General features: G+C 40.5%; 1 protein-coding gene and 1 non-coding gene across 2 annotated transcripts in view; both read left to right on the forward strand.

Annotated features, from left to right (window-relative positions):
* The first annotated feature begins 1,065 nt into the window (after nucleotides 1–1,065).
* The window catches only part of LOC120635912, a 43,518-nt gene continuing 17,486 nt past the window's right edge, over nucleotides 1,066–27,097 (forward strand). Inside the window, exons 1-6 of the mRNA XM_039907124.1 lie at nucleotides 1,066–1,307; nucleotides 14,157–14,309; nucleotides 22,349–22,498; nucleotides 23,812–23,847; nucleotides 25,295–25,327; nucleotides 26,200–26,370. Of these exons, the coding sequence (XP_039763058.1) occupies nucleotides 1,131–1,307; nucleotides 14,157–14,309; nucleotides 22,349–22,498; nucleotides 23,812–23,847; nucleotides 25,295–25,327; nucleotides 26,200–26,370 (720 nt within the window). The 5' untranslated portion in view covers nucleotides 1,066–1,130. The remainder of the gene's footprint in view (nucleotides 1,308–14,156; nucleotides 14,310–22,348; nucleotides 22,499–23,811; nucleotides 23,848–25,294; nucleotides 25,328–26,199; nucleotides 26,371–27,097) is intronic.
* Trnas-aga lies at nucleotides 24,624–24,705 on the forward strand. The gene has a single exon. It is a non-coding gene; the product is annotated as a tRNA-Ser (tRNA).

A 27,097-nucleotide genomic window follows, 5' to 3' on the forward strand; every position in this document is an offset into this window, starting at 1 on the left:
TTATATTGCAAGTAGGAACTTGTAAACTGTTTAAAAAATACTTAATTTTGTCTTGGAAAAACACAACATACACAACAACAAATTAGTTCAGCCGAATAAATATAGTTTTTATATCCTCTCTGAGCGTCTACGTTATATTAATCTGGCAACATAGTTATTTGGAGGCAAAAGTTTTCCAACAATGTGGCATTTGAAATAGGGATTCGAATCTGTCTGAAAAGTAAAATTTGAAATCGATTCAAATTGATCTTTTCGAGTTTTATTTCGAATTTAAATAACAAAGTAAACCACAATAGATACTATAATAATCTATTTAATCATTTGCAACTTAATAATGTATTACATTTACAGTATCAGGTTAAAAAAAAATCCAGACGCTAGAATTCTGGATTGTGTTTTTAGGCTTTGTTTGTCCAAGATCCTAAACACGGTGGTTTCTTTCTGTACAATTTACTTTGATTTACACTGCAATATGTAGCTTACTTCATTATACGGTTCCTTTTTTTGTTATTATAATATATAGCAGAGTATAAACTATTTGTACGTATCAAACAGATTCTTTGTGGTTTTAATATTTCCTTTATTTATACTTTATTACATAGATATTGACAACTTTTATTTTTGCTATAAACATAAAATTATGTAATTGCTTGCATTTTTTTCCGACCGACACGCTTGCTTGATTATAAGAAAAAAAACTTTTTTCCAATATATAAGTCAATCTATCAAAATATATATGTCTGGCATCGCATAAAACACAAATTGAATGATGAAACAATATCAACCAGTGCAATACTTCGCAGAAGATTAGCAGGAACTAGATATCCTCCACAAGGAAAAAGCCCAATTTTCGCAGCCACTACGGGACACTTTTTATATTTCCGATCGTATCAGAATCGTATCTCTATTTTATAGGTGTATCATAAATGATAGATGAATTCACTGAATCGAAATTTGTCGTCTCTTCGTCAAGAAGCCGATTCTTCGATTAATCGATCTCAGGGCCCTCATCCCTATTTTGTGATTTATCTTATGTTAGAAATTTAGTTTGCAAAATGGCAACATTGTTTATGGCGTCTAAGCGGCAACTTGTTCTATGTTTGTGATAATTTACTTTAGTTAATGAGAAAATGGATGGTTTCACCAATTCCAAAATAGAGAAACAGACGATATACGAGATATACCGAGCATGTCGGCTTTGCGGCGCGGGTGCTGGCTACAAAATGCCAATAATAAAAAATGTCGTGGACTTGGATAGCGGGGAAGTGGAGTTGAAGCAAAAAGTCCGTGAGTGTGTTCAAATCGAGGTGATTATCACGTTTTTAACTAAATATTACCGGCTTAAGTGCTTCAAGACTTTTGAATAACATTACGTTTACAACTTGGTTGATAGCGAAAACTACCAAAGCAATATTTGTTTTGATACGCTGCGAGTGTCGTATTTTTAACCTCATCTCCTTGGTTTCCGAAAATCCATAGCGAGGATTACAGAGCAGTGTGTGGTGAAATAAGATTACTGGTTCCCGTTTTGTAATTACTTCAATAAAAATTCCAATAGGTTATAGGAGTAACATTGTGTTGGGGGTTCATCGTCATTATTATCAACTCATTATAGGACCACTGCAGGGCATCGGTCACTCAGTATGAGAAGGGCTTGCCAGTAGTCCAGTACGCCGGCCAAGTGCAGATCGGTATTCACACTCCCTCGATAACGTTACGAAAATATCTTAGGCATTTCGTCGCGATGATTTCCTTCTTATATATACATCTAAAAATTACAGAATTAGAGAAGAAAATGAAATAATTAACACTAGACAATATCAAATTAAAATGCAATACAATTAAGATGGCATGTCATAAATATTAAGAAAATAAATACAATAAATAATGGTGATAGCAGGACTTCGACTTCACTTTCGAAGGGCCCAGCCTCAGCACGCACCTCTAACTTTTCTAACTTACGTGCGGTTTCAGTAAAAATATCACTTGATTCAACAGGAAACATAAATTGTGGGGAAACCTTCATACCTGAGAGTTAGCCATAATTTTTTCGAAAGTGTGCGTAGTCCACCAATCCGCACTGGGCCAGCGTGGTGGACTAGTCTGAACCCCTTCTCATTGTGGGAGGAGACCCGTGCCCTGTAGTGGGCTGGTAATGGGTTGATATGATGATGACTTTTCGCTTTATGTTTGTATATGTAAAACCACTTGGTGTTTCCAAAATGGGTTATTTAACTTCCTAGCAATTGTTTGCAAAACACTGTTGCTGGAGATTGCTGCTGTAGCACATCCTGCACATCAAAGATCTCCCTTCCTTATTATACCATAAAAGTCATTTACTTGAGCATGCAAACCTCTGTGATGCACTGCACCAGCCTAGCAGGTTAACAAATATGTTATAGAAACTTTACAGTAATATAAGTAAAATTAAATGTACTACGACAATGCACACATCTGGACCTAAAGTGAGCATATCTTGTGTTATAAATACTAAGGTGAGTAAATATGATATACACCCAGCAGGGCTAGCATGGGCGGGGGACACTTCTCCACGGGGAAAGGATATAACGTTTATCCCCTCACGCATTTATATCCACCCCCCGAGCATGGGCACACGGGTGGACAATATATCCACGGTGGATATAATAGGGGAAAGACGAACCCCCGGTAAATGTCACAAATTAATTATTCTAATCTGTGCTCATGGTTTTGACAAATAAATTTTTCGTTTTCTGTTTTGTTTTAGTTGTCTAAGTTTTTTATTGTTTTTTTTATCTATAAATGTTCCTCGTCTGCGGCTGTTTGTTTATATTATTTATTCTGGATTTTTCAAAGTGGTATAAAACCTACCTTTCGAGAAAATAAAATGAGTGCTAAAAAGTAAGTCTTCTATTATAAAATGTTTGAAAAAGTGACTACCTATTGATTTAGAAGCGTACCTAATGAATGAATGTTTTACAGTGAAAGTAAACAGAGACGTTAATCATCAAGATCCAATCCTGTTTACATATCAAATTATTGATCTTGTACTATTTTATTTAAAGTTGTGCTTGCCTTTTTCTATGGCCCATTAGTTGACAAATTTGTGTTTATTCAGATCAAGAAGTAATAAAATACAATTGCAAATGTTGGTATATTTCATGCCAACCCACAACCACCTTGCCACTGGGGAATTCACAGGAACTCTTAGGAGCCAAAAGGGCAGACTCCCAGTGGCAAATCTTAGTCATTACTGAAGGAGCATGGGCCAGACGGGACGGTCAATCAGTGGAAACAGTTAAGTCAATTTTGCGGTAAAGTAAGCAAGTGCAAAAAATTTAAATTATTTATTAGTGTTGTTGGCATCAAACAAGTCTTGCATAATTTTTCTTTTATTTGCAGACATGGCAGGACATTAAAAAAGCTGCAACAGCACGGGGACGCAGCACCACAGGCAACATATACATAGTATACATGTTGCTGTACAGTCAACCAAGTGAAGAATTTATTTATTTTCCAGAGTAGGTATAGATGGAAGAATGCAGGATGCTCATTTATCACACAAAAATAAATTAAAAAGGATGAAAAGGTTAATTTAGAAATTTTATTAATTAAAATATGTATTTATAAATCTTTCTCTTTTTTGTCGAGCAACTGTTAACAATCTTGTTTGATCCATATTTGATGTCTGATGTCGTTCTTCGCTCGTATTTACAAAATTTACTGTCATTTGCTCCATTAGAGTTCTGAAATATACAAATTATATTATGCTCAATACTGTTGACCCAAATTAGTAGGGCAAATTGTATGTGAAAATGCAGGATCAATGATTTATAAGGAACCATTATTATAAGATATAATTTTATAATATTACCAAACATTAATGTGCCCAATAATAATAAGTTATGGGAACTTAAATATTATTTAAAGTATATATTTACAATACACGCCTATAATGATGCATAATATTATAAAGTGTTATGCAGGCATATATAAGTGGAGATGCTTTTTCGGGACTGTAATGAAGCACCCAGTCAATCCCCAAGCTGCGAAATGTGTCTTTGAGGTACCTATTGGCCCTTTCCACACAGTTTCTTACTTGGCAGTGCCAGTTTGTGTACTTCTCTGGAGAACTATTTGGTGCAGCTTCTAAATCCGGAGTCATCATCCAAGGCTCTAGAGCATAGCCTGAGTCCCCAATAAAATTCTACTTTGTTATTTAAACATGTAAATTAATTCCTACTTGTTTTGCTTTTTCAGATTTTCTCCAAGATTTTAATAAAATGTTGAATAGAAATATATGCATATGTAGGATTCTACATTGTAATTTGGACGTGATGATTAACCCATGCCCATGTTAAATAATTTATCAGACATTTTTTTTTGTATTTTCTTATATTTCATTACTAAATACAGTATCTACTGCCAAGTTTTTGTACTAATTCCTCAAATAAACAATTTTATTATAATGAGACATTGTTTTTTGTATATTCATATAAATAATTTACCAGACTAGTCGTATACAACATATGCAGCAGAATCCTAGGCATGTAATTTCTAGGTAATTATGAGGAGTATAATATAATGATATAGGTAGGTGTGTAACTTTTTTTGATTTGCATTGTTTCCCTTTTATACTAGTAAATGGCAACAATAAGTAAAGTTTTGAAAGTTTGCACATTTTATTTAAAACATACATAAGATGTAGTACTGTCCGATTCTACTTTCATACAGCTGTATCTTTTCATATTTTACTTTAGAGTTAATAAATATGAATTGGTCATGGACACACACCACAATCTGTAAAACATATTTTAAAATTATTAACTTACTTGATTGTTTAAGTTTTTGATAAACTCTAGATCTAAATAATTTGTCTTTACCAGTTGAACATCTTCTTCTTCTTCTTCTTCTTCTGGGCAGTTTCCGCACGTAAGCGCTTCGCTTGTTGTACGTGAAATTTCCCAATGTTGCTCGCTACTCCAGCCATCCAAGCTCGTTCCAGAATCCCAGCATGCCGCCCAGGTTGCTGAGGATTTCTGGTATAGTGGCTGGTGATCCCAGGTAGATCTCGCGTTGCTCTGTCACGCCCGTGCACTCCAGCATCACGTGCGTAGGTGTTTCATTCTTCTCCATGCATGCTCTGCAAAGAGGACTGTCGGTGACACCTATAATGGAAAGATGTCTGTTTAAGGAGCTATGTCCTGTTATGAGTCCCACCACCTTCCTAAGTTTGCTTCTATCCAGGCGGAGTAGTTTGTTAGTTAGGTGTTGGTTTAGGTTAGGGAAAGCTATTTTGGTTTGTTTGCAATCTTTTGCATTGGCCCAAAGTAGGGAATGCTCCCTATGTGTTTGTTCATGTAGCCATGTTTTGTACTCACTGAACGGAATCGGTACGATCGGTTCTGGTCCTACTACCTTCAGTGTTGTGGCTTGGCGAGCTAGTGAGTCCGCCGCTTCGTTGCCTGGGTTCCCGTCATGCCCTTTGACCCACCTTAGGGTGATGTCATTAGAGGCAGCGAGTGTTTCCAGGGCGTTGTGGCAGTCGTATATGAGATTAGAGGTTGTTTGCTGCTGCTGGCCAGGGAACGGAGAACCGTTTGGCTGTCAGAGTTTATGATTATTTTATTGTTCATTACCTTTCTGTTTGTCATCGCTATGGCTGCAGTGGTGATGCCGACGCACTCTGCTTGGAAGACAGATTTTTTTTTTTTTTTTTTTTTTTTATATATTTATAGACGAGCGCTTGACTGCAATCACACCTGATGGTAAGCGATGATGCAGCCTAAGGTGGAGCGCGCTTGCCTAGAAGATGCCTATTCACTCTTGATTTGAAGGTACTAATGTTGTAAGAACTGGGGAAAATGGAAGCTGGAAGAGCATTCCAGATCCTAGCGGTGCGAATTAGAAACGAAGATGCGAAGCGCTTCGTACGCGTCCGCGGTATATCGACCACGTAGGGATGCAGATCCTTCCGGTGCCTCGCGGTTCGATGGTAAAAAGGCGAGGGGGGAACTAGATCAAATAGTTCTTGAGCACACTCTCCGAAATATATCCTATAGAATACCGAAAGGCAGGCAACCTTGCGACGATGTTCCAAACTCTTAAGTTTTTTATTGGCTAGGTCACCGATGAGCCTTCTAGCACGGCGATCAACCGAATCCAGGGCATCAAGCTGATACTTGGCAGAGCCATCCCATAAATGGGAACAGTACTCCATGCACGATCGAACTTGAGCTTGGTACAAGGTAAGAAGCTGTTCAGGCGTGAAGTACCGCTTGACCTTATTGAGGATGCCAAGTTTCTTGCCAGCTGTTTTTGCACTGGATTCGATGTATTGTCCAAAGTTGAGGTTGGATGAAATATTGACACCTAGAAGCTCTAAACTGTCGGTAATAGGCAAAGATATACCTCGGAAAGTCGGAGTCAGGGGAAATGGACTCCGTTTGGTAGTAAATAAACACGCTTGCGTTTTGGTAGCATTAAATTTGACCAAATTGGCGTCTCCCCAATCAGACACCTCATTTAAGGTCAGATTAATGCGTTCCACCAAAGCCTCTCTGTGTCCTAAAATTTCAGCACCACTAGCACGGGGACCGGGCATATATCTCTCCGTTACAGTGCTATCATCTGCGTACCCAAAGATACCGGGTTTCAACAGATCATTAATGTGAAGCAGAAAAAGTGTAGCGGAGAGAACAGACCCCTGAGGGACACCGGCATTGATTGCCATTTGATCTGACGAGGAGCCATCTAAGACAACTCGAAAAGATCGTCCACTCAGGAAATCAGATATCCAGTTGATGAGACTAGTGGGTATCCCGTAGCTAGGTAACCTATTTAAAAGGCCTTCATGCCAGACCCGGTCAAAAGCCTTTGACACGTCAAGGGAAACGGCTAGCGCTTCACCATGTTTGTCAATGGCCTCGCCCCAGATGTGAGTGGCATACACTAAAAGATCCCCCGTCGATCTATTACGACGAAAGCCGTACTGTTGATCCGACAGAAGGTCATTTTTCTCGAGGTATGCCAGGAGCCGGTGGTTCAATACACGCTCCATACTTTTGCAAAGTACGGAGGTGATTGCAATAGGCCTGTAGTTGGCCGGGTCTGCACGACTACCCTTCTTAGGTACCGGTTGTACGTTGGCAACCTTCCAAGCTTTCGGGATTCGGGCATTTTTGAACGAGAGGCGAAACAAACGTGTTAGTACTGGAGACAGCTCGGCAGCACAGGTTCTGAGCACTATTGCTGGTATCCCGTCTGGGCCGCTGGCCTTATTCACGTCTAGATTGCGCAGCACTTTTAAAACCTCACCTTGGCGAATCTTTATCTCTGCCATGACGGAGTCGCAGGGTGAAAGGGTAGGTGGAGAGGCGCTTCCAGAATCGAGACGTGAATTTTCAGCAAACAGAGTCGCTAAGATGTTAGCTTTTTCTGTTGCAGTAAAAGCCAGCGCCCCATCCGGTTTTAGCAGAGGTGGCAGCGAAGGACGGCAGAAGTTCGTTTCCACCGACTTTGAAAGAGACCAAAAGGCTTTACTTCCACGCGGATATGATGCTAATTTGGCCCCAATTCGATTAGTGCGGTTGAAACGAGCCTTCCTAAGAACCTTCTTGTAGGACTTGGCTTGTGAGAATTGTTCTTACCAAGTGGGTAGCTGATCCTCATGTTTAGCTCCGGGCATACTATACCGGATCCTGTGCCTGTTTTGCTTTTGGAACCGTCCGTGTATACTTCGATGGTGTTTTGTTCTGTTTTACTACTTTGTTCTTTTCCTATGTTTATTTTGTATTGCCTGTCTAATATGTAGCGTTTGCTAATTTTGTCGCATTTCCACTCTAGTTGTGGTTGTCTTTTGTACGCCTCTTCCAGGATTTTGGTGTGTGCTGTGCTGGTGTTCTTCCAGAGTCCTGAGGCTTTGAGTCTCAGGGCTGCAAGTGTAGCCTCCTTTTTGATATATAAGTGGAGCGGCGGGATGTCCAGTATGGTTTCAAGCGCCGTTGTTGGTGTCGTGCTCATGCCGCCAGTGATGGCTAGGCACGCTTGTCGTTGAAGTTTTTGTAGTTCTAGCTGGGTGGTTATGAGTTCTGTTCTTGGCCACCATATGAGTGCAGCATATGCCAGAGTACTCCTTACTACTGCTAGGTAAAGCCAGTTCATTATTTTAGGTTTTAGTCCCCAAGTTTTACCTAGCATGCGTTTACATTGGTGTAGTATAATAGTTGCTTTGTTTGTTTTGTCTTCTATGTGTCTTTTCCAGCTGAGCTTACTGTCCAAGGTGACTCCTAGGTATTTTACTTCATTAGACAGGGTGAGGCTCGTGTTGAACAGGGTGGGTAATTTTGGTATGTCCGGTTTCCTTTTGTTAGTGAAGAGAACCAGCTCTGTTTTCTTAGGGTTTACTGAAAGATCGTTTTCCTTACACCATCTTTCAATTAGTCGCAGAGCTCTTTGCATGATTTCGCATAGCGTGCATTCTAGTTTACCGCTGATGAGAATAACAATATCATCTGCGTACCCTATAGTGTAAAATCCACTTGTGTTGAGCTTTGTTATAAGGTCGTCGACAACCAGGTTCCAGAGGATTGGTGATAGAACTCCTCCTTGTGGACAACCTCTGGCTATTATTCCCTTTGTAGTTCCGTTTATATCCACTTGTATTATTCTGTGCTCCAGTAACGCTCTTATCCAACTGCGCAGTGTTGGGTGTACTTGGTAGCGTGATAGAGCTTTGTCTATGCTGTTAAAAGTTGTTTTATCAAAGGCTCCTTCGATATCGATGAAAGTTCCTAATGTTGATATCTTGTTTCCTAAGTCTCGTTCTATTTTGGTTACAACTGAGTGTAGCGCGGTTTCGGCTGATTTGCCTGTGTTGTAGGCGTGTTGGTTTGGGTGTGGGGGTAGGTCCCTCAGTGCACCATCTCTTAAGAATCGGTCCCCCAGTCTTTCTAGCGTTTTCAAGAGAAACGACGTCAGACTTATTGGTCTGAAGGATTTCGGTAGGGTGTAGTCACTTTTTCCTGGTTTTGGGAGGAAAATAACTTTGACTTCTCTCCAGGCCAGTGGTATGTATCTGTAGGCTATACAAGCCTTGTATATAGCTGTTAGCCAGGGAGTCAGTTGGGTCTGGCCCCATTGTAGGAGTGCTGGAAAGATGTTGTCATTTCCTCCCGTCTTGAATGGGTGGAAAGTATTAATGGCCCATGTTAGTCTTTCTGGTGTGACTATTTTGTTTGCGAGGTTCCAGTCTTCTTCGCTGGGATGTCTTACTCCGTGATTGTTCCAGTCTGGTGCATTTACTATTTTACAGCCTGGGAAGTGGGTCTCAATCAGTGTTTCGCTCATCTCTTTGTCGTTCTTTGTGTATGTTCCGTCATGTTTTTTCAATGAACCAAGTGTACGGTTATTGTCTCGGGCCAGAATTTTCCTGATTCTGGCAGCACCGTCACAAGATTCGATGCTGGTACAGAACTTCTGCCAGGAGTTGTTTTCCTTGTCTCTGATGCGTTTATTATATTGGTATTGGGCCTCCTTAAATTTGTCCCAGTCTAATTCATGTCTGGTGTTTTTGGCCCTGTTGAACAGTTGTCTCAGACGTTTCCTTAGTCTTTCCAAGTCGTGACCCCACCAGTTGTGTTTTGGTGTTTGTTTGGTGTTGGTCGTTTTTAGTGGGCATGATTGCTCATAGCTTGTTGTTATATGTTTGGTAACTGTTTTTACATTTTCCTCTATGTTATTGCAACTGTGCGTTTCAGTCGGTTTCACCGCGTCTGTTTTATTTTTTAAGAGTTCTCTGTATTTTTGTCTGTTGGTCTTCCTTGGATTTCTTTTAGGTATCCATTGCGTTTTTATTAGGTCCAGTTCGTAGCATATGCGTCTGTGGTCGGATAGTGTAGGCTCGTCGCTTACGTGCCAGTTTTTTACCTGGTCGCTGATCTCTATCGTCGCTAATGTTAGGTCTATAATGGTTTGATATCTACTGGACACGAACGTTGGTTCGGTGCCCTTGTTTAGTATGGTTAGGTTAGTTGTTAATAGATAGGAGACAAGTTGCTCACCTCTTTTATTATTTGTCGTACTTCCCCATAGGTTATGGTGTGCATTGCTGTCCACTGAGATGATGAGGTCCTTGTTGTTCACCTCGCAGTGTGTTATCAGGTCTGTTAGTTCTTTTGGTGGTATTTGTTGTTCAATTGGCATGTATAGTGACGCTAGCACCAGCGGTTTTGGTGTCGCGTTCATGCCTTGGTGGAGTCCACTCTTTATGACGACTGCTGTCATGTCTCTGGAACAGTATTGTGTTAGTAGTATTGCAGAGATACATTGTGGAATGTAGATGCATGTTCTTGGTGGTTCGTTTACGCTGTTTGAAAAGATCTTACCGTTGCAGTTTCCAAATCCGCGTATGTTGTTGGCTCTGACCCATGGCTCCTGAATCAGGGCGACGGTGTCGGCTTCAACCTCCAGCTGTCTACGAAGGGTAGCCGTCGCAAGGTGTTTATGCTGGAGGTTGGTTTGGACGATTTTGATTATGGTGCCCTCTGCGCCGGTGGTTTCGCGGCGGGGGCTGTCGGGTCTACTGTGTTGGTGTTGGCTTTTTGCGGGTGGTCGGCCTGACCCTCCGTGAGCAGCGCCTCAATGTTGTCGAGGACAGTGCCAACGGAGGGTTCTGGTGTCGTTTCCCGTACTCCACATGGCTCGTCTACTTCCATTCTTGGCCCAGGTGTTGCTGACGTTGCCTCCTGTTCGGGTGGTACGTCGCTTAGCCCTTCGTCCGTGAAGAAGCGTATGTAGATCGAGCCCGTGGAATAGGCGACTTTCCGGCCGCGTGCTAGGATGTTGGGTAGCTCTTCCTTGGGTATTCCTAATATTAGGAATACTCCAGGAGGGCTGCTGGTGGTCTTTTGGTAGCTGTACAGGGTCCACAGCGATACGTTGTACCAAGGGTTTTGCAGTGAGAGGACTTCGTAAAGGTGTCCAATCTCCGCATCGAAGTCGGGTACAAAAAGCCCTGACCTCACCCTGACCGGTATGTCGGATTGTTGTATCACTGTGAGCCCTGTTCCCACCTTTGGGGAAGTCAGTTTGGGAACGAGTTCCTTAAGCCAGGATAGGGCTCGGTCGTCATGGCACCACATTTTTAGGACGCCTTCGCTAAGGAAGGCTTTTCCCTCAAATGCCGGTGCGTATTTTGTTTGCCCTTGTACCCGAGGTTCAAAACAAATTGCGAAGATCGCCTTTTGTATTTGGCCTTGGATGTTGTTCGCTTCGCTTTGTGTTAAATCTTGTCTGGGTGCAGTTGTAATGGCAACACTCAGGTGTGCTTGTACTGCTTTGGCATAGGAGCCTCCCGCGTCGTGTGTTTGTTGGTGGTCAGTACGTGGTCTCTTGTGTTCGCCCCTTGGCGAGATTGTGTCGTCTAACCTGTTTCTTTTGTTATGTAGAGGGTCCGATGACGATTTGGCGTCGTTTCGGTTCCCTCCAGCTGTTCCACGGTTAAGTTTCCTTTGTCGCGGTTTAAACCTTGAGTTAGGATGTTGTTGTTTGTTTGTTGTTGTTGTTGGTGTTGTTTTTGTGGAGGGTCGAGCGGTGTTGTTCCCGCCGGAGCCCGTTGCGCTCTGCGTCTGGTTCGGGTTTCCATCGGGATCAAAATGATCGCCAGTGTACACTCCGTCCCTGACGGTAGATTGCCCAGCTACGGTGGTGTTGGTGCTCGACGCTCCCGAGGTTTGTGGGTCACAGTTTGGTGCCGGTCCATACCCACACGCACGTTCACCGGAGGAGTGGCCCGAATCCGCGCCGGTGTTCGCAGTATAGCCGCTGCCTTGAGGTGGCAGTTGCTTCCTACTTGCACCGACGCTGCTTCCGGCCCGGTCCCCAGTGTACGCGGGTTGGTAGTCGGAGCCTCTCCGTTTCCCGCCTCTGTTCCCTACTCCGTCTGTCAGTAGGTCGGTCCGTACGACGTCAGTCTGTTCGTCAGTCCTGCTGTTCGTCTGCTTGTCGGTCTGTCCGTCAGTGTGTCCTTTTAGTTTTTTCCCTTTCAACTTGTTTCCTTTCCGTTTTGATTTTGGGGCTACAAGCGTCCAGGCGTTATTTGGCGCAGGTTTGGGGATCGCTATGGCCAGTGCTGTCAGGTCCAGTGGGCTAGCTGTGGTCGGTTTTGGGTGTGCAAAAGGCGGGTCATTGCCCCCCCCAGAATACGAGGGGCAGCCTGGGCCCTGGGCTCCGCTTGAAGGCGTTGCCTGGGTGCCAGGGTGGGATTCCCCGGATTTCTCCGGACCCACCTGGGGTAGTTTAAATTGTAACTTTTGATCCGTCATTGTTATAAGGTCGAGTTAGGAGGTGTGTAACTGTGTGGTGTTGGTGTGTGTATGTAGGTATGAGTGTCTGTTTAAGTGTAGTGTTGGTGTGTGTGTAACTGCCCAGTGGGTGTACTACTGGTGCAGTTGAACATCTATCGTGGATCTCCAGAGTCTGTTCCCGGGAATAATATCTACTTTGGCATTAGTCTAAAATGAAATGAAAAATAATTAAAGTACCTAGCATTGAATATCTTTGCTATGTACTTATACTGAAGTACTAAGTACTGACTAATAATTTTATTATTAAAGTAAGTATATCTATATTTGATGAGGGGATGTCTGCCATTGCCAGACGGGTGATCAGTCCTATGTAAGGACCGTTCCACCCTATTCCCCATGTTTGAGACACAGGTTTTACTGGTGTCCCGGCAGGGTCCCCCCTGAAACCTACCAGTCTCTGTGGTGAACCTAACAATATCCCCTAAGGTGAGGTTTGCTAGGTCTTCTTCACTTATTCTATCCTTACCTTGTAGTTCCCATCTTACCAACACGTACAAGGGGCACTCGGCTATAAAGTGAAAACTAGTTATCACATCACTGCACTTTGAACAGGATGGGATTTATATTTACTAATGAGAATTATTAGGAAGTAAGTACCTATATATACTCACATACTGACAATAGCTCCAGTAATTTGGGTCAGTTATTTGCTGACTGTTGTTTGAGCAACAGCCATGGTCTTGACCTGTCCCCGCTGATAACTACCGTCCGCTAATAGCCTTAAAGATGTGAGAACCTACACAAAAAGTGATTAGCCATGCTTTTTTTTTTAAACCTACGTTCATATATAGATGATGTCTTTGCACAAGGTGATTTTAGGTACTTAATAACAACTTACTTTTATGTGCACTGGTAGTCCATCGACAGCATTTAGTGGTTAGTGCCTCTTTAAGGTCCTCGCACGAGTACAGCACACAATTTTTACCCATCCGAAACAAGTGTTGGAACTCTGCATCGGGAAATTCGAACGGATTACTGGCGTCACGTATAGATCGCCGGTGTAATTTTCGTTCAGATTTCTCCATTTCACTTGAATAATAAGAGCCCCAGAAAGCACGAGACATGTTTTTTTCGACTTTAATTCGTTAACAGAATTTTAAACCCACGTCTAAGGACGGGGATAAAATTGTCTCTTTCAAATGTCAAAAAAGGATAGTCTTTCCCCTTTCATTTCTTCCCATGCTATGGGCGGGGGATATATATCCACGAGAAATGTCAAACGGGGATAAATTTATCCTCTCCCCTGTTGCCGTGCTCTGGCAAGGGGAAAAGATAATTATATCCCTTGATAGAGGATATAATCGGGGGATATAATTTATATCTCCTGCCCGTGCTAGCCCTGCAGGCATTGAAAAACTTTCATGTTCATCACACAAACATTTTCCAGTTGTGGGAATCGTACCCACAACCATGGACTCAGAAAGCAGGGTGTGCACTTTTCCAACTGCCGTCAATATGTACAATATAACACTTTTATTAAATTCATAATCAGTGTTATTTATGGCCGGTTAACAGGTTTGATTGATGTGCCCCTGCTTATAAAACTGTAACATAAACCTTATAAAATATTAACCCACACTACCTATATTTGTGTTCTTGTTGTTGTAGCTATAGCTAACAAAGGAAAAGTTTCTCCAAAATGTTATAAAAGTAATACAAAGCGCAGCCGAACCAACACTACACTGTTTTTTCTACTACTCGGACACTGGCAGAATTACTGTGGTCAAACCCACAGTACAAAGAGCCATAAAAATAGAAGAAGAAGGGAGGTATTCAAAAGTGACAGTAGAATTTTTTTTTTCATCGTTTCAGGTGCATCAAGATGACAAAATGCCCCCGCTAATATGCGAGCTGTGCGTGGACAAGGTCAATGACTTCTACGAGTTTCTGGAGATGTGCCGACAAACTAACAAACGGACTAGGCTCCGTCTTGGCTTGCCACCTCAGACATTGCCTAGAGGAGCGGTAAGATTTTTTTAAATTATAATCCATATTTCAAATTCAAATATTCTTAATTCACAGGTGCATGGTGTCAACAGTTATAAATATTATAGATATATATAATAGAAGAAGGATTATCATTTCGATAATATCTTAAAAAGAAACCCATGCTTCTTTATTAAATATTTTTTTTTTCTTATTTTCACTATTCTCTCTCTCTATGGTCGTTCCTTCATCACTGAAGATCGTGGTCCTGGTGAGATCTCAACTTCGCGTTGGTAAACTGTCTCCATCGACTTATGTTGGAGGCCATTTTTGCGATTTGATAGAAGCGGTCTGAATTTGATTTTTTCAGCTGGTCTGCCCATCTGGTTGGGGACCGGCCTCTAGGTCTTTTGCCTTCGGTGTTGCCCGTAACTATAATTTTTTCCAGGATATCATTCCCCCGCCGCATTATGTGCCCGAAATAGGAAAGCAAACGTTGGTAACATATAGACGAAAGTCGAACACGAACTCCTAGCTGCGCCAGGATAGACACATTTGTGCGCTTGGCTGTCCAGGGTATTCTCAACATGCGCCTCCAACACCACATCTCGAACGCGTCTATCCTTTGCCTTTCTCTTGCTTTGATGGTCCACGTTTCAACACCGTACATGAATATAGGGAAAATCAAGGCACGGACCAAGCGGCTCTTAGTGTTAAATGTTATGCCTCGATTTTTCCATATACTGCCAAGCCGTATCATAGCACTTTTCGCCATTGCTATGCGTCTCTTTATCTCCGGCACACAACTACCATCGTTGCATATTTGGGAGCCTAGATAGATGTAATCCTCCACGATGTCTACGGATGGTATATTGGCGGTGTCGAGTAGATTTCCGGAGCGGTCAACTATCATTAACTTGGAGAGTAAGGGGAAGAGTGACGATAACACCTAAAATAAAATAAAATAAAATAAAAATAGCCTTTATTCTCTGACTAAATACATTTTTGCTTATTCACTACTAGTTACTAAATCTATTATTTAATTAAGTTCTATTTATTCCTAAAAAAAATTGTAACACCAGCGCGCTTAGTCAGGCTGTCCTTGGACATAGGCCTCCTCTAGAATACTCCAGTGTGTTCTGTCTCTGGCTATTCTGCGCCATCCTTTTGGCAGGTCATCTTCCCACCTTTTTTGTGGCCGTCCTTTTTTCCTCTTGCCATCTCTAGGGTACTAAGATATAATTTCTTTAGTCCATTTTTCTTTCGAGGATCTAACTACATGGCCAGTCCAGCGCCATTTTAGCCTCTTAATCTTTCTGGGGACATCCGTTACTCCTGTGGCCTTCCTAATTTTCCTTATGCTCCACTTGTCTTTCAGCTTAATATTCAACATGCTCCTTTCCATTCTATGTTGGCATACTTTGAGCTTCTGTTGGTGAGCTTTCGTTAATCCCCAGGTTTGACATCCATAAGTGAGGATTGGGAGAATACACATGTTATATACCTTGGATTTGGTTGGCATTGGAATATCTTTGCTTTTTAGTACTTCTTTGAGTGACCAGTATCGAGCCCAGCTGTTGTTCACTCGCCTTTGCAATTCCTTGTCCATCTGCATGTTTGGTGAGATTATTTGTCCTATATAGACATATTCGTCCACATATTCTATCTCTTGGTTGTTTACTTTTATAGTTTGTTTATGCCTATTTGTCATAACCTTCGTTTTGGAAGTGTTGATGGTGAGACCTGCTTTCCGGCTTTCTGATGCTAGTTGGTTTAGCATTTCTTGTAGAGTGTCTGGGTCATCGGTAAATAGCACTAAGTCGTCTGCGAATCTCAGGTGTGTCAGTTTGCATCCATTTATATTAATTCCTAACTCTTCCTACTGTAGATTTCTAAAAATTTCTTCTAGCACAGCTAAGAAGAGTTTAGGAGACAAAGGATCTCCTTGCCTTACTCCTTTCTTTATTTTGAACTCCTCTCCAATTCTTTCCAACTTCACTTTTGCTGTGCTGTTGCTGTATATATTTCTAATGAGTCTGATATATTTATTTTCTATTCCTTGACTGGCAAGGGCTATATATGTAGTTGTGAGAAAGGGAATCGAATGCCTTATTGTAGTCTATAAATGATATATAGTATGATTTACCATACTCATTATATTTTTCAACAACTTGTTTCACTACATGTATGTGGTCTACTGTTGAAAAATCAGCTCTAAAACCCGCCTGTTCTCTAGGCTGTTCTTCGTCTAACCTTTTAGTGAGCCGGTCTAAGATGATTTTAGAAAATATTTTATAAATTGTTGTCATTAGGCTTATTGGTCTATAGTTGTCCATATTGTCTCTGTCCCCTTTTTTGTGAATTAGCACTACAGTTGACCTGGTCCATTGTTCTGGAACAACTTCCTTGTCCAAGATGTTATTGAATAGGTTAGTCAGTGGGCCAAGCAAAATGTCTAATATCCCCTTTAGCAGCTCGCCGGTCACTCCGTCCTCACCAGGGGCTTTATAGTTTTTTTGAGATAGAATGGCTTTCATGGTTTCGCCTTCTAATATGTGTGGGACTTCCTCCACGTTTGGGCCCTGGGCCGATATTGATAACTCTGTTGAGTTATAAAGATCCCTGAAGAAGTCGGTGGCGATTTTGCAGATCAATGCTCTTTTTGACGTTTCCATTTCCTTGTTTCCTTTGTCTTTACCCTTCATTTTTGGTATCCAAGACGAATGATTTTTAAGTTTATTCATTGCTCTCTTGATTCCTCCTGTTTTTTCGATTTCAAAATGAATTCTGTTGAGACGTGTCTTTTTTTTATGGTGTCTTATACTTGATGTGATCTTTTTACTAATTTCTTCTATCTTTTTGATGTTCTTTTTTCTATCTGTTAACAATTTTGTTCTTTCGTTTATTAATATCCTTGCGTTATGTCCTATTCTGTCCTTATTTGTCCGTTTCATGTTATGTGTTAATTCAATTCTTAGTTTGGTTAGTATTTTTTCAAGTTCATTGTATTTTTCTTGGATATATATAGTTCGATTTAAGGTTGTCTAGTTGTTCTTTAGCTTTATTTCGTATATTTTCTGGGATTGGAATAGGTATTTGATCCGATATGTTTTTTTATGTGTTTTCTTGTTTTCCGCTTGTTAGTAATTTTTAAGGTGGCTCTAACCATCCTATGATTTGTACTAAAATTGAGTTGATTTATAATGCTAACATCATTAAATAAATTAGGCTTGTTAGTTAATATAAAATCTATTTCATTTTTATGTTTTCCATCCGGTGAGATCCATGTCCATTTCCTGTTTATTTTTTTCTTGTAGTAGGTGTTCATTATTCTTAGATTTGATTCCAGAGCAAGATCGATTAATTTTTGTCCGTTTTTATTACGCTTGCCTTGGCTATAGAGACCAATGACATTGTTTTCTCCTTCTTGCTGGCAACCTATTTGGCTGTTGAAATCTCCCATTATAATTTTGTTTTTGTTGCTTTCTTCAATGGTGTCCAGTAGCGATGCATAAAATAAATCTTTATCTTCTTCCTTGGCTTGTTCTGTGGGTGCATACACTTGTATAATAGACCATGGATCTTTTCCTTCTTGTAAAGCAAGATCTAAAACGGCAATTCTTTCTGATTTACTTCTAAATTGTATAATTGATTCTTTTAGTTCCTTTTTGACCATAAAACCTACTCCATGTAGTCCTTTAGTTTCCCCTTTATAGTAAAATATATAATCCTTATACTCTCGCACTTCTCCTAACCGTCGAATTTCGCTCAATCCTAATATATCCCAGTTTATTTTTTCTAGTGCATTCTCTAGTTCTGCAAGTTTGTGATCTGTTCGAAGAGTTCTTGTATTTAAAGTTGCTATAATTAGTTTAGTTTTATCTTTTCCTTTTATGGCGTTCAATATAAAATTGGGTAAAAGTTTAGGTTTAAATGAATTTTCAAATTTTCCTAATTTTTGTAAGCATTCCAGAGGGTGTTGGTCGGAAATCCCAAGGTGACCAGCCTGATTGGGATCATTTATTGTTGTTTTGTTTTTTGACGTGACAACGTCTTATAAATTGGTTTGCCGGGTGACACTTCAAGAAACTGCGTTACGCTCCGCTCACGTTATGCGCTCACAATGAGAGCGAGTGAGAGGCACGCGTCCCTTCCACTCGGGCATGGTTAGCCCGCCTAAGAGCGAGAGAGACAGACATAAAAAGTGAAAGAAACGCGTCCCTTTGTAGTAAACGCTGTTTCATTGTACGCAAATGTATTGCAAGTTATTGTATGTATATTTGTATATAAATACGTATGTATGTGTAAAGGTAAAAATAAAATTTTGTTAATATGAAATTCAGTGCGAGATTCTTTGTATAAATTAATGTTTTAAATATAATTCTTTGTATAAATAAATGTTTTAAATTGTTACTATTATTTCATCCTTCTTCCTACTATACGAATGAATATTCACATTAAAATTATTTTACCACTCAAAGTCGTTGTCACGTAAAACTTTCGCCCGTATACCGACTTTACAGGCAACCAATTTTTTTTCTTCTGTTTCTGACTTTTTAGTTTTCCGTTTGCGGTTGGTGTTACTTAGTTGCTAATTCTTGCTGCTGGTTCCACTAAATGAGAGCGATCTCGCTTTGTCAAAATAGTGAACTCTGCCCATTTTAGTCTTGTTGATGTTCAGTTTCTCTTCATTAGGTAAGTTTGGCGATGTTGTAGGTGACCTTTTCCGTTTTTCTTTGTTTTCTTTTATTATTAGTCGATCGTAGGAGATAAACCCTTCTTTGCCTTTTTCTAGTTCTTCTTTTAGTTTATTCTTTAATTCTTTCCTTTTTAATAGTACTTCTTTGGGATAATCTTCTGTTACATATATATTTTCTGGAAGATGCTTTTTATTCCTTAGAAGTTCCATTTTCCGCCAGTACAATGTGAGTGACATGCATATAGGACGTGTTTTACCATCATTCTTTTTCCCTATTCTTTGAACGTTACTTATCTCCCACTTATCCCAAGCTTCTATCCCTGTCTTCTCACTAACAACGTTCAGGGTTGTTATGACACAATTTAGTAGGTCAGTTAAAATAGTTTCGGTTTCTTTAACACCATGGATAATTACATTATTTTTCCTTGATTGTCTTTCCAAGTGCTGTGTTTTGGCTTTCAGTGTTTCTACCTCCAGTTTCAACCCAACTATGTCTTTCACAAGAGGTTTTAGTTTTTCATCCATGGTTACATTCATACATTGATTTATATTAGCCGTTTGTTGACTCATCTCCTCCTTCATTTTATTCCATAATAGTTGAAATTGGGGGTCCATTGCTAATTAAAAACTACCAAATTAGTAGTAGTTTATTTATATCTGAGCAATGGCAACACTACCTCTGGATGTCAAGTGTCGTGTTATGTCACTGTCAGAAATGTCAAGTAAGTGTATTCAAAATGAAATTGCCGGTAAAATGGATTCTAACCTCGGAATTGTTTGACGATAACACCTAGTCAACCCCAAATGTCAACCTCACCTGCTCGTGGTGCTCCCTGCTAGACAACAGACGAGGCTCTGGCGACCGATCAGTGGCGGGATATCCATACTCCCGTCCGGGAAACTGGATGGAAGAGGCTGCAGTGGCCTTGGAGCTATAAATAACTCCTAAAATGTCTGGTGCAGAAGGCAACGGGAAACCACTGCACTATGTTCCCAAGAGAGAAATGGTAGATCGAGACTCAATGGTGATTTTGTCGGACGATCCGGCTAACGCCCGGCGCCACCTACCCGGGATAGGTGGTGTGAAATATGCTATCGGCCACGTAGGTGTGACTCACCAGGCACCACATGGAAATTATGCACCTGGTGCAGATAGCTCTGATAAGATCCTAGCCAGACACCCACAACGCATTGGAACATGGAATGTCCGGGGTCTTAATCAAGATGGAAAGCTACAAATCATAGAAAGAGAAATGAAGAGGAAGGGAATACATCTGCTTGGCTTAAGCGAGACTAAATGGAAAAAATCTGGCCATTTCGTATCCGATCTGGGAAACAAAATATACTTCTCGGGGCCTGAAGAGGAAAGTTCTAGAGGGGTTGCTTTTAGTGTACCTCAGAAATTAGACAGGTGTGTAATGGGATATAAAGCAGTTAACGACCGGGTAATCACTCTCAAGCTAAAGGCATCCCCATGCCATATTAACATTGTACAGGTATACGCTCCAACTGCACAGTCTTCTGAAGAAGACATCGAACAATTTTACATCTCACTGGTTCAGACTTTGGAGAATATTCCCCAGAGAGAGGTGACACTGGTTATAGGAGATTTAAATGCCAAGGTCGGTAGAACGAGTGATGATGCCCATCTCAGACATCTTGTTGGAAGGTTTGGAATAGGCGAAAGAAACGAAAGAGGAGAGCGTTTGTTACAATTTTGCAATGAACAGAACCTTGTTATCACAAACACATGTTTCGAGCACCACATTCGCCGACTGTACACGTGGATTTCTCCGGGTAACAGATATAGAAATCAAATAGACTACATCTTGATACAAAAACGATGGCGGTCGTCAATAGTCAACACAACCACTTTTCCGGGAGCAGACTGTGGAAGTGACCATCAGCTTCTTGTAACCACACTAAAATTACGGTTTAAAAGAGTGCAAAAACCAACTCGAGTATCGGATCTCCGAAGAGTGAATACGATTGGGTTCAAACAAGCCGTAAGTAATAAAATCATGAACCTTCCACAAGATGATATGCTCAACCCAAATCTCTCATGGAATCGTCTGAAAAAAGTGATAGTAGAATGTGCAGCGTTTTTGTCGAAGGGATAAGACTAACCAAATCAATAAAATATGTGCAGAGTTGGAACGACATTCTGTGAAGAACGAAACCAAAGACCTTTTTCAGAAAGTGAAAGACCTAACAAGAACTCGCACGGTCAAAATATCCGCGGTTAGGGATGAGGGGGGTGTTTTGGTAACGGAGACCAAACAAGTTTTGGAGCGTTGGAAGCAATACTGTTCAGCTTTGTATGAACATGACTTCGCAGATGAACGAACACAAGACTGGAATTCGGAAGATCTGGAACCGGACATATTACGATCGGAGGTAGAACTGGCAATGTCATCGCTGAAGATAGGCAAATCCCCAGGAAACGACGCCATTCCAGCGGAGCTTATTAAAAGCATAGGTTCAGCAGGCATTAATATCATCACTGCCATCTGTAACTCAGTTTGGAGGACAGGTCATTGGCCTCGGGATTGGACCGAATCCGTCTTTGTGCCGCTGCACAAGAAAGGTTCAACTACTGAGTGTAGTAACTATAGGACGATAGCTTTAATTTCACATGCAAGCAAGATCCTTCTACATGTGATCAACAAGCGCCTCAAAACCTTTTTAGATCGACAGATTCCGGTGGAACAGGCAGGATTTGTAAAAGGGAAAGGCAATAGAGAACAAATCCTTAATATACGTTAGATCATAGAAAAAAGTCGGGAGTTTAATAACCCCGTTGTATTCTGTTTCATAGATTATGCGAAGGCTTTTGACTGCGTCATATGGAGTAAATTGTGGTCAGTGCTGGAAAAGATGGGAGTACCAAAACACCTTATCATTCTTATTCGAAATCTCTACTGCAACAACCGTTCTTTTGTGAGAATTGATACTGAATGTTCGGATGTATTCTCTACAAAAAAAGGCGTACGACAGGGCTGCATTCTTTCTCCAATGCTATTTAACGTGTACGGTGAATATATCATCCGTAAAGCACTGGAAACGTGGAAAGGGGGTTTCCCACTGGGTGGGAAGCGAATATGTAACCTTAGGTACGCTGATGATACAATTCTCGTTACCACCTCAATGAACGATATGAAAGAGCTCTTGCAAAGACTTGAAGTGGAGAGTTTGGAGCTTGGTCTGTGCATCAATAAGAGCAAGACCAAGTTAATTTTCACTATTATTCATTTATTATTAGAATTTTTTTCCCAAAAAAAACGTGTCTTTTAGTTTTTTTTTATCTATTATATATATTTATTTACTTATTGCAGTCAAGGGCTCACTTTCTATTTAAACTTTATCCTTCACTTTCCAGCCTGATGCAGGTGACTGCATATTAGGAGTTACTGAGCCAATCTTCGTAGATAACGAGGACTCCAATGAGCCTATTCTGAGGTCCAAAAGTAAATCTGTAAAGAGTGTCAAAGTCAAGAAGGAACCAGAGAGCCGAGAATCCCGAAATAAGGTACTATTTTGGAAGCCCGATTGGTGCAACGGGCAGCGACCCTGCTTTCTAACTCCAAGGCTGTGGGTGCGATTGCCCACAACTAGAAAGTGTTTTTGCGAAATCCATTCTCTGGGTGTTTATATAAAACGTGTAATTTAAAACCGAAATAGTACTTCAGAGACTTTAGAGGTACATTATTTACTGCCTAAACAGACTTATATGTGAAACCGAAATGTAAATAGGTTTTGAGTAAACCATTGCCATCGTTTTTACTGGTAGAAATCAGATACAGCCTGAACATCACATGTATAAGTAATATCAAGTGACTCCTGACACTTTCTTAGTTACGCGTCGCGTAGCGTGGGTACAATGCCCCTTTCGGTCGATTATCTTCAATAGGGTTGTCACTTAAAATGCTTTGATGAAAAAAAAATATAGTGATTGTTTATCGACCACAACATAACAACAATGTTAAACGTCTCCTCCTGCCTGATGCTCTGTTCCCGTGCCCATTCATTTTTATATTTATTGTATAGTAATAATTGATGGACCGAGTGAAGGGGCAACAAGGCAACATTAATCAGGGCGTTCAAGGTGAAACTTCAGCTTTGCGACTTGTGGAAGGTGCCTCTACGGAATCTCGTAGCAGTTAACGCAGCGTTTGTAGACGCCCGAAGAAGTGGATGGATGACATCAACCGAGTCGCTAGAAGCCTCTGGCCCAAGCGGCACAAGACCATTGTTCCTGGAACTGTCTACAAAAGACCTATGTCCAGATTATACCGAGATGAAGCCGGCAAGAAACTCAGCAGTTGCTCTTTTCCAACATCAACTATTTCCAACATTAACATAACTATATCAGGAAGTCCTAGGTTCAAATCCGTGTAGCAATTTTGGGAATTTATTATTTCTGAAATTTCCCTGGTCTGATCTGGTGGGAGGGCCGTGGCTGGTTATCACCCTAGCGACAAAGACAAACTAACATACTCCCTAACAGGTTAGCCCGCTACCATCTTAGACTGCATCATCACTACCAGATTGCTGTCAAGGGCTAACCTGTAGTGGAAAGAAAAAAACAAAGTTCGTTGGCAGCTTTGTCGATGCTCCTAGACTATCTCCCATGAGGCATGCATTAAAATTGGTTGGCGATGATGATAAGCGCCGTGCACGTATATGCGCGAAAGCATTACCTACCCAAATTTTTTATGTTACTCGTATAGTAGGAGGAATCTTCAGTTTTATGTCATATTCCTGCTTTATGCGTATGCGTTATGCGATATTAAGTTCTTTTTTTTTATTGTATGATATTTCTATTTTCATGTTTTGCGGAAGAAGGATGGAAAAGAGCATAAGAGTGAGAAGGAAAAGGTGAGCGATTTTTTATATTTACACATTAGTCATTATGCGAAAGAAAGAAAGAGAAAGGGTTTATTTAAAAACCACATAGACTTTATAAATTTAAAATGCATATAAAAAATTTCGGAACCGACAGGATTTGAACCTGCGACTTTCGGGCAATCGCGGCCTGAGCGCTTTCACCAATTAAGCTACGCCTCTCCTACCATCGATGCCGAAATTAGTATATGCCTTTCACATCAGTCTTATAGCGACTGTAGCGTCATCTAGTAGGAAACGTTGCAGTTTCGATCTACTTTTTCAAAGGTCCATATTACAATGAGACACGTTTGAAACAAGAGATGACACATTGCTTTTTTTTTTTTTTACCAATGTAGGTAAAAACACTAATAAAAATTATAAAAACCACATAGACATTACCAGACGGCCGCTTGGCGCAGTGGACAGCAACCCTGCTTTCTGAGTCGAAAGGCCGTGGGTTCGATTCCCACTACTGGAAAATGTTTGTGTGATGAACAGGAATTTTGTACAGTGCCTGGGTGTTTTTATGTATTTTATAGGTATTTATGAATATTATTCATTAAAAAAAAAATTCATCAGCTATCTCAGTACCCATAACACAAGCTACGCTTACTTTGGGGCTAGATGGCGATGTGTGTATTGTCGTAGTATATTTATTTATTTTTACTACAAAAAGGAAACGTAGATTAATAATTGCGTGTGTGGTCCCAAAATGGTATACACTCAGCATTTACTACACCTGTGTTATTTCAAGCTTCCACCAAGAAGCAGTCGTGGCCGAGCGGTTAAGGCGTCTGACTAGAAATCAGATTCCCTCTGGGAGCGTAGGTTCGAATCCTACCGACTGCGTTTGTTTTTCAATTTATTCTGTAACGGGAAAAAAATTTAATAAAGTATACTACACAACTAGCATGGGGCAGGAGACAATTATCTCTCCGGGGAAAGGATAAAACATTATCTTCTCCCACAGCTTTATCAACTCTCAGAGCATTGGAAATAATATCCAAATAATATATGTCTAATAATAAACGGGGGTAAACTTGTCCTATAACAAATAAAAAAAAAAAAACATAAGTCGCATCCCTTCTCCTTTTTTTTAAGTCGGTTAGAATGTATGTTACGGACACGGTGCACTTTTTTTTTTACTCCCAGGTTTTTTTTTTTGTATTACACTACAAGTTAAACCGTGACTGCAATTTCACCTGGTGTTAAGTGATGATGCGGTCTAAGATAGTAGCGGGCTAACCTGTTAGGGAGTATGGTAGTGACCAATCGGTGGACCGACCAAATAGTGACAAATCGGCCCAATCGGTCTCTACACGACATCGCACCGGAACACTAAATCGCTTAGCGCGTCTTTGTAGGTCCCTGGTTTTCCCACTTCCTGGATTTTTACATCATTAACAATGACACTGTTTCTTTTTATGCGCTCTGGAAGGAGAGAGATGAACGTAGGAGTGAAAGAGACAAGGTTAGTAGTTAAATGAAATACACTTATGCCAGTTTTGACTAAACCTAGGAATCGTCTAAATTGAATGCCCAATGATTAAGGCGATGCCTATCCCTACTAATATTATAAATGTGAATGTAAGTTTGTTTGTTACGCTTTCACGCAAAAACTACTAAACCAATCCGAATGAAACTTTGTACACATATTCTTGGAAGTGTAAGAAGTAATATAGGATACTTTTTATCCCGACTTTTAGCTCGGTTCCTTTGGGAGAGGGGATGAAGTGTTTTACGATTTTACCCCACAACTCCGACAAATTATAACCGATTTAAATAATTATTTTTGTACTATAGAGTTTATAATGTGTTTAATTTTGCCCAAACTTTCTGCACATCTGATGAATGTGGTTGGAGATAGAGGACAAAACTCCTCAGCGGACAGCAGCAAACCCCTCATTTAAGGCTTAGCGATACTGAATACTTTAATTTTTTTTAGAACTACAATTAAATTGAATGCCACATCAAAAAACAAAATCAAACGCAGACGAAGTCGCGGGCAACAGCTAGTACTATATATAAGTAGATTTTAATACATAATTTACAAGCAATAATAAAGAAGCTACTTCAAATGCCATCACTCAAAGACAGGTAGTAGTCCTTCACACAACTCTTTAATTTCGGAAGGGAATTACTTACAAGGATTTCAGCAGGCGGATTGTTCCAGAGCATAATTGTCTTAAAGGTGAAAGAAATACCGAAGAACTTCGTTCGTCGTAGAAATAAGTTAGATCAATTCATACTGATAAACTGATTTTATGTTGTTTTAAATGAGTCGGGAGTTCTCATTCGCAAGTGTACTTCGGAAATTATCTGGTGTAACTGTTTCTTTTACAGTTCCTGCATAGTAGAGTTATAAAGAAGGAGGGTGGTCATGACAGCATAGAGCCCCGGACCCTTCGCCGCAGGGCCGCGAGTCCGCCTTCCAGCCCACCAGACAGTCCCGCGCGTTTGCTGAGAGGCACAAAGCGACATCACGATGATGACGTTTCACTTAGCAGCATACAGGTTTGTTAAATACAAAAACTCAGTTTGGGACCTACGATGATACAGACAAACATACACTTTTGTTATAATTTCACTACAAGTTAAACCTTGACTGCAATCTAACGCACTAATTCGCTTCACACGCTCGCACGTACGCACGCACGCACGCACGCACGCACGCACGCACGCACGCACGCACGCGCGCACTTCCATTGTAAGAAATCCGGAGGTATCTTTGCATCTCATACAAGATTGAGGTGATATTCATGACATAGTAGTTCGATACACCTCAATCTTTTGGCTGTGAATCAAATATAATTCTAATTATTTCTTGAAAATCATTAATTAATTAAATAAGAATTATTTGCATATGCGTTCAAATGCTAATAAATTTAGGTTAATATCTTGAACATATGAAGTTATAGTCAAAAGTTTCATTATTATTTACCCACGTTATAAAACTACTGTAACACTTATTTTTATCCCAGTAGCCTTAGTACAATATTTGCTCGCTTCCAATCGAGGAGGTTTTCGAGTGCGGAAATACTTAAAAATCAGAGTAAAATGGATCTTATTAGCATTGCATTGAAGCTCAAATTTAAAAATTTGCGTACAATACTTTAGCTCGAGCTTTGACAGAACGTTTGTTAAATAAAAATCAGAAGTACAGGATTTGCGACTCTAAAACGAGTGGCATTAGGTCCATTTTACTTTGACGCTGCAGAGTTTAATACTCAAAAACGACCCA

Source organism: Pararge aegeria, chromosome W, assembly GCF_905163445.1.
Source record: "Pararge aegeria chromosome W, ilParAegt1.1, whole genome shotgun sequence".
Lineage (NCBI taxonomy): Eukaryota > Metazoa > Arthropoda > Insecta > Lepidoptera > Nymphalidae > Pararge > Pararge aegeria.